Consider the following 8,320-nt stretch of genomic DNA (forward strand, 5'->3'; position numbering starts at 1 on the left):
CCAACCCACTCCTCCCTCTCCGCCTGACCCTCCACTCTGCAATCCCTCAGTCGCGAATGGAGGATCGTCTTGACCGGCTAGATGATGCAATCCTTGTTCTGAGAAACCACGCTGTGGGCTCCACCGCCAGTCTGCCCAGCGACATCCACAGTCTACTAGGCCAGGCACAAAATGGACAACTGGCAGCCATCGGAGCAAGTTTCCCTGCCTCAGCGCTGGCTTCCAGTCGGACCACAGCGATGGTACAAAGACCCGATTAAAGATGTGCATTTTTCTGTCTCCTTAATCAAGATAATGTGTTTGAAATACATCTGGGAAACAAAACCCTAAATGTTTTTTTTCCACATCTAACTACTGCCACCTGTTCAGAAACACTCCATCACCATGTGACAAAAACACACACATACTATATGTGTGACATATTTTTCCATAAGTGTAATTACTGGATACAACATTTTCTTGAACAAGACATAAGCTTCACTCAAATCTCTTATGTCAGCCTGGTAAAATAGTATCAGTATTGTAGTATCAGAGCATTTTTGAGTACCCCACAGTAAAGAACACTGTAGAAAATATAAATAATTGGGAATGTTCCAACAAAATTCATAGCGGCTTCATTGAAAAGTATTCTTCTGAAATTCCGCAATATCCTTTCAACCAGACCTCATGTTGTTTGCTCTTTTAATACTATTTGCGCCACCCATACGTGAAATGTCTCGTTCCTCGATTGATTTTGTCGTGTTTGTTATCGAGCACCATGCCGCGGCAGTAATGTTAAGCGACTGTGACTGCCAGATAGACCATACTGTGTTTGCACTAAGACAGTGCTTCCTGTGTGGGGAGAGCTCCCCTCCAACAGGCTCACCAGCCTCGACACAGCCACGGGCTTTTAGTCTGCATGGCAGCCCACCTCCCCCCTTTTTGTCGCCCTTTTCATCGCTTCTTTTTAACAAGCAAGGAAATGTGAATGGTTGGAAACGTGTGTCTTCACCCCGTGCCTCCTCAGCTGTATGATAATCAGGCCCAGCCATGAAAATGGCAGCCTTCTTTTCTTGCCAGAACCCCGGCATTCCCCTCCTCCTCCTCGTCCTCCCGTGCACAAAGACTTGTGAGGGCACCTGTTGAGAGCACAGCAACGATTAGTGTAGCGCCGAAGAAGGGGAGGGTTAGGAGGTTAACCAAGGCCAACAGTGACAGGGGATTACATCAATAAACATTTGGGCTGGAAAGCAGGGAGATACCCTCCAACCTCTGTGACACTTTCTCTGTCTTCTTTTGGAGGTCGAAAGAGAATTGGACAAAAAAAAAAAAAAGCATGTGGTGAACATCTGAAAGAATGGTGTGTACTAGTTTTTATGTCACAACCGGGGATTCGGTTTAGCTTGATGTCTTTTGAAAGTGAACACCAAAGAAATCTAAAAATAGTCTACTTTTCGACATGAAAAAGAGTCTTAGTTGCGGTTACAGAGAGTCATGAGTAAACTGTGTCTCATACTGTTTGGAATGGTAAATGACTCATCAACTTGTCCTGTTTTGTACCAAGTTGACATGTTTATTTTCCCTCCCAAAAATGAATGCATGTTTCAAGGCAGCATTTGACAACTTTTTTTTTTCCATCTTTGAACTTTTTCCACACGATCTCGCTGTTTCTTTCTTGCTGCTTGGTCTTGCTGTTGTTTCATTTGCAAAGGATGTCAACTTCCCGTCTTGACAATGCACCTCCTGTTTTTGTCGCAGGGTTCTTCCCATGCTGACGACACCGCTAGTCTGAACAGCCACGGAGGCCTGCCAAGCACCGGCTCCACGTCCAGCACAGAACTCAACCATCAAGTGGAAGCATTCCGAGGTCTGACGCTCCCCCGCGCTTCTTCTTGACCCATTTTATGGCTGATAGCCAGCTTACCTTAACTTGGCTTTTTCTCGCCTCCTCCAGGCTTGGCCAGTCAGGTAGCTACCACTTTGGCGCTGAAGGTAGAGAGGCAAGACAAGGATGACATGAACGATTCCCTCTCGGGCGATGACAAGTCGGATGATGAAAGCGACAGCTTGAAAACACCGCGCGGTGGCACGCGCACAAGGTACAGGCGTCAGTATTTCATGTGGTGCTTTTTCTTGGTTTTGTGAAGACAACAGAACAGAAATGAATCAAAATATGTTAAACATCAGTAAATATTGCAAAAGTGTTTTCTTGTACCCACGCAGTCTGACCGAGGACGAAGACCTGAATCCGGAACAGAAAGCGGAGCGTGAGCGAGAGCGGAGGATGGCCAACAACGCCCGGGAACGATTGCGGGTGCGGGACATCAACGAGGCCTTCAAGGAGCTGGGTCGCATGTGCCAGCTACACCTGAAGAGCGAGAAGCCTCAAACCAAACTGCTCATCCTCCACCAGGCCGTGGCAGTCATCCTCAGTTTGGAGCAGCAAGTTAGAGGTGTGTGTTCAAAGCCTGTTGCTTTTTTTATTGTGTAACAATGAAGCTATATTTCTGACTTCTATCATAACTTCATATGATTTTGTCCGTCCGGCCCTACAGAGCGGAATCTTAACCCTAAAGCGGCCTGCCTAAAGAGAAGAGAGGAGGAAAAAGTGTCGGGCGGTTCCGGTGACGGCCAACAAGGTCACACGGGGGTCCACCCGAGCTTGACTGACACATCCAACCCCATCGGCCACCTCTGAGGCCCAGACAGGTACACCTCACTGTGCAGCCAAGCCATCTTTTCATGATGTGCTGACAAAATGTAAAGGTCCTTCTCTCATCTTTTTCACCAACAGTCCAAAAGCCAAACTTAGTGTGTGTCATGTTATATAAAATGGCAGCAAAACATAACAGAGGCCCTTCACATTGGACAAGCTACAGTAGGACTAGGTAACGTTGGGCCACTCTATTTGATGAATCACCAAATGAATCAACAATTCAACTGCTTGCCAATTCATTTCTTTTTTTGATTGAGGGTCTGATTGAACATCTCGAGAGGTGGCGCGCGAGGAATCACGACAGTGCACATCGCAGTGGATAGAGAAAGTGAACACACCTGTTTTTTGTGAATGTGCGCAAAATTGACTGCAGTGATCTGATTTCCTTACGTAGCTAGCTAGCTAGGACTAGTTGTAAATCTATCGACAGTGTCTATCTCTGTAGCTTTCTATACCTGTATATATATTTCTCTAGCTATCTCTATCAGTATGTACAGTATCTACAGTACTGGCATAGCCCTCCAGCTCTTTGTTTGCCTCTCTCTCTCTATTTTTATCGCTCTATAACTCTCTGTGCAGTATCTATCTATCTACAGAATCGTTGTAAGTATCTCTCTCGCTGTCTCTTTTTTTTCTTCATCTCTTTCACTCTGTGGCTCTAGCGCTCCAATTCGATCTCTTTAGCTTTGTGTCTGGTTTTGGTCTGCCTCTTATCATGTTCTCCTTATCAGTATCTCAAAATCTTTATCTCACTGTCAATCCCCTCTCTGTCTCTACCTCTGTCTTTCTGTCCGTCTAATTACACTGGTCAACAGATTTTACTATTTTTTTTCCTTTTAAACATGACAGTACCACCAGTATTTTCTTTCTTCGCCGGTTCTCCCAGTCCGAGGCACTATGGTCAAAGCATTGAAGCAGTATGTGTGTTCACTTTCTGCATCAACTACAAATGTGTTTGACATTTTCTATGACGTCATAGCGTCTCCTCTGATGATCCAATTTATCTTGTCTGTGACAGATCAAACTCGCGGAACATTTTGTCCCCTCTGAGATGGCCACTCCTCTGACTTCTCGCCACCTTGCAGAGGAGAATAGACCACCAGAAGCCAAAATCACACGACTAACGCAATCCAGTACAGAGACTGACAAGGAGCCCGCACGGTACTCCGTCCGCAAATTTCTCCCCCAAAAAGCAAGAAGAATCTCGAGCACATATCACGCAGATCTGCAAGAAGCGTGTCGCTTCTGAACAATCAGACTTCGCAATCTCCTCCGACTCTATGTGGAGGTTGCCTCGTGCCTAAACTGAATTGACGAATGCATTGTAACAGCAACTTTTATTTTTGTTCTCCTTCTATTTATTGCGCCCATGAGCTCAAAGTGTATGTCTTAAGGGAAAATGTATACAGTTTTCAGTTTAACCCATAGTTTGCCTGTGTCGTTACAAACAAAAGCCAAGAGATGAAATGAGGGAAAAAGTGAGATTGGCTGTGTTCGAAATCACTCCTTATGCACTATTTAATGCTCTTTATTTGTAGTGCTTTCCGAATATCTAGTGAGCATAAATTCTCCCCCGTTTAATGCTCTTAATGTATCCCACAGTGCAGCTTCAAAAGAACTGTCAGAAAAGTTCCAGGACTTGAGATTTCAAATCCAATCTTTGCGTTTCCAATTTAGTGTCATTAAATGGAGATAAATTGCTTTATTTTGTATTAATTTTGTAAAATTGACCGTAAATTCCACATTCTTATTATAATTTATTTATTTGTTCAATATTTATTGCGGAGGTTCCACCAGTTGACATCTGTTGATCCGGTAGCCAACATTTGCGCACCCGAGTAGGGTTCAAAACAATTTTTCATTTGAATGTTAAAAGTGTACTCGTTAGTTCACTTTATTGTTAGCCTAGTTGCATCATTGCCTGAGTCATTCATAACTTTGTTTTCCAAAATCTTTCAAATGTACCAATGTATTTGTTTTTTGTTTGTTTTCATTGTTTGTTTGTTTTCTGAAAACTTTCAAATACGACATGAGCAACTATGCTTTTAGGCATACAAATAAAAATCCCTTTACAGTGGAGGCTTGAGATACAAAAAGACGGCTAAACAGTGAGTGCCTCGTTCTAAAAAACGAAACAAAATCACAAGTCAAACGTATGTCAAAGCACCACTATATGATGATTAGGCAGTTGGGAATGAAGGAAAAGGGACGATTCCGAACACAGCCAGCAATTTATTGGCCGTTTGAAACGCATATTTGAAAAAAAAAAAAAACACTAACTGCCCCCCCCCCCCCGAAACAAAAATCTATTTATAGTTATGTTGATTTCTTTATTCTCCCATTAAGTGCATGTACTTAGCAAACGTTTGTGTTCATTTCGTATCAGTCATGTTTTGTTCATTGAATACAAAACAAACTCAAGTTTGACTCGAACATTTTATTTGACATTGTAATAGGTTTAAAATGCTAAGAGTACAATAAACACAACAAATCTTTGCATTCCCTGCCTATTTGTAGTGTCTTAACTAAAGGAAATTCCTTTAGCCAGAGTATTGTTACATGTAGTTTGACACTTAACGTTCTGTTTTCAATTTGTCATATTGCTTTAAAACAAATAACGACGACCACTTTTTTTTTCCTGGACTGATTGCATTATGCTTTTGTTTCTCAATACAAAAAAGAAGGTATACTTTTGTGTCGTCATTTCTTTCAGCTTTCCGTTATATTGTGCTCAATCCTAATAAAATAAGCCCGACTTGATATTTCACATTTTGCTGAACATATATTTGAAAAAATGTAATTTTGTTGAATTGTAGCACAACAATGAACAAATGAGTAGATTTCTCTTTGGCTATGGCTTTATTTAAGTTTTGGTGTGCATGTTTTTTAAGTCTTTGGTCCCTGCTTTATATTCCATTTAGTTGTCTGTATATTGTCTCCTGAGACTTTAGTGCAAAAAAAAAAAAGGGACTTCCATTAGACTCAAAGTAAAAGTTTACATTCGGAATCGATCATTGAGCAGTTTTAGTTTGTCTTTTGCGTGTGTGGGGTGTTTTCTCGGTCGGTATGTGGCCTTGTTGCTCATGACAGTATTCATGCGTGTATTCATAACGTTAGCGCTAACGATCCATGTGACTTCCTGCTCCATTTCCTTCATATCATATGTTCCTCTTCGTATTTCTCTGCCAAGTTGCTGTATTTCCACATGCTTTTCCCTTGTGTAATATAGAAAAAGGAAAATCAAAAGGAAAGCGGTTAAAAAAAAACGTTTGGCTTATTTTTCACTGTAGTTAGTCTTTTATACAATAATACTTTAAGAATATTTCTTGAATTCTAAATATTACTCTTTCTAGATTTTTGAAAGCAAAGTTTTGAGTAAAAAGTTTCTTACTTTATTTTACTATATTAGGTAGTAAAATGTACACGGTTACTTAACCATAACCTGTTTCATTCTTACCGGAAATGTCAGCGTCCATTTGCAAGTCTCTCGTGGTTGACATTTGTGTCAAAACTTCAAACATGTTGTCAGTGCACATCTCAAAAATGCGGCAATGAGAATGACAGTTTTCTGTCTTTTTTCAACAGAAAAACGTGATGTATATAACATTTATGTTACAATAAATGTGCCATCTTTTATAAACTTGAGTTGTTTGGCTGTTTATTTCATTTATATGTACTACTATTGCTCATCAAAAATGAATAAACTGTATAATCTAGTAAAAACAACACAACAACAACAAAATGTTCAATTCTAGAAACTTATTTTATTAAAGTATAACTGTTCAAAATAATAATATTTTTTAATATTTAGTGTTCAATTGTCTAAATGTGGATATGAGCCAAAAGGAACAATTGGAAATGAACAGGATATTATTGATGCGTGTTTAGAGGTTTTTGACATACGAGAGGTAGTATTCTCTCATTTTGCCAATTATTAAGGCTTAATATGAAAACCTGAGAAGTTTCACAAAAACAGTCATATTTCTACCAAAAACGTCATTAAAAAAAACTCGAAAATCTCTCTCTTTCACAAAAAGTCATATTTCAACCAAAAGCCTCATAAAAAAAACCCTCAGAAATCTCTCCCTCACACACACACGCGCACACAAATTTCACAAGAAAAGAAGTCACTCTTAGCCAAACTCCCACACAAGAACCAAAAATCTGAAATAAATCATCAGTCTTTACTTTGTTGTTTTATCCCAAGGTTTTATTTTGCTTTTCATCTTGTGGCATTGTGTAAATTGTCAAGCTTCCGTGTGCAACCTGTCACTCCAGTATGGCATGTGACGGACGGAGATGGATGCATCCCGAAAGGCTGATGAAAATGCCGCTCCCCAAAACCTGGAAGTGCGCCCGCCGCCAGCGTCGTAAATCACGAATCGCTGGCGCATCTGCGCGGAATGACGACTTTCCAGATGTGAGCGCCCCTCGTGTTCTCCGAGGTCTGCGAGACCACATCCGCTATCCGAGGCTCCACGCGAGGGCCACGTTAATCAGTGCCGTCACTTTTCAAAACTTCTTCTGGGAGAGCATGTAAAAGTGTTGGACCGGATGTGCAAGACCACCGTGTGTGCAAGCCGTCTTCCTGTTGCAACCGCTGGGCCAAAAAGCCCTCGAAGTCCATCCATCCATCCATCCATCCATCCATCCATCCATCCATCCATCCATGCATCCATCCATCCATCCATCCATCCATCCATCCATCCAAAAATAAAAAACATTCCAATGCTTAGTCCTGGGCTTCCCCCAAAAAACCTGACACGCCCAAAAACCCAGATGGGAATCAGACACGCACGCACACACAGACCTCCCCCCCACACACACTGACCCAAAAACTTTTCTCTGGACCAAGAAACTTTCATTGAAACCAATACAAACTCGCTCACGCAGAAGGGGTGCGCAGAGAGAGGGTGGGGCCAAATAGACAGTGGCCCTGCATCCAACGACTGGGGGGAGCATTCAAAGCACATCACTCCCATTGTGTATTTACAGGCGGGAAAACGCCAATCGGTTCCAAACAGGGTTTCAAAGTAGGGTTTTAAAGTCGAGGATTAGGGTTTCAAATTAGAGTTTTAAACAAGAGTTAGTGCTTCAAATTAGAGTATTAAAAACTAGATTTTGGTTTTCAAAGTAGAAATAATAACTATAAATCATAATTAAATAAATAAATAATGTAAATATTATTTTTATTTGTGTATTCTTTTTACTTGTATTGCCAGCATATTTGAGTTATACTCATAGACTAGTGATTAATGATGGTCATGGTGACGATGATTAGTAGATAACTGTTACAAAAATAAAATAAATATATCTATATTTTTTTATTTATACAGTGTTATTAATCGCTTTGTATCATCTGTGTGCAATCTTGAAATTCCATTACATTCATCAAGTTACATTTTGCTCCACAAGATGGCGCTGTCGAATTTAAAGATTTGCCGAAGCTCCATCCAAAACTTTCAGGCCGTCCCACCAACAAGGATTGAATTGTGATTTTAACGGATTTAATTTCGATGCAATTTTCACAAATCATCTTAATGATGCAATATTTTTAAAATCACAAAACTGAAATGTACAGGTCTACGTATAACACGTAATACACTCAACAAACGTTTGTTGAGT

General features: G+C 40.8%; 1 protein-coding gene across 8 annotated transcripts in view; it reads left to right on the forward strand.

The window, feature by feature from the left end:
• The window catches only part of tcf12 (transcription factor 12), a 46,670-nt gene extending 42,520 nt beyond the window's left edge, over nt 1-4,150 (forward strand). For 7 of the 8 annotated variants that reach the window (XM_037247201.1, XM_037247203.1, XM_037247202.1 and 4 more), the window contains 6 exons: nt 51-242; nt 1,738-1,846; nt 1,934-2,078; nt 2,203-2,432; nt 2,535-2,688; nt 3,714-4,150. In XM_037247201.1, coding sequence (XP_037103096.1) covers nt 51-242; nt 1,738-1,846; nt 1,934-2,078; nt 2,203-2,432; nt 2,535-2,677 — 819 coding nt within the window. In that variant the 3' untranslated portion in view covers nt 2,678-2,688; nt 3,714-4,150. Of the gene's footprint in view, nt 1-50; nt 243-1,737; nt 1,847-1,933; nt 2,079-2,202; nt 2,433-2,534; nt 2,689-2,773; nt 2,868-3,713 lie in introns of all 8 variants that reach the window. The other variant, XR_005097501.1, reaches the window with a different exon arrangement.
• The last annotated feature ends 4,170 nt before the right edge of the window (nt 4,151-8,320 follow it).

Source organism: Syngnathus acus, chromosome 3 (genome assembly GCF_901709675.1).
Source record: "Syngnathus acus chromosome 3, fSynAcu1.2, whole genome shotgun sequence".
Classification (NCBI taxonomy): domain Eukaryota; kingdom Metazoa; phylum Chordata; class Actinopteri; order Syngnathiformes; family Syngnathidae; genus Syngnathus; species Syngnathus acus.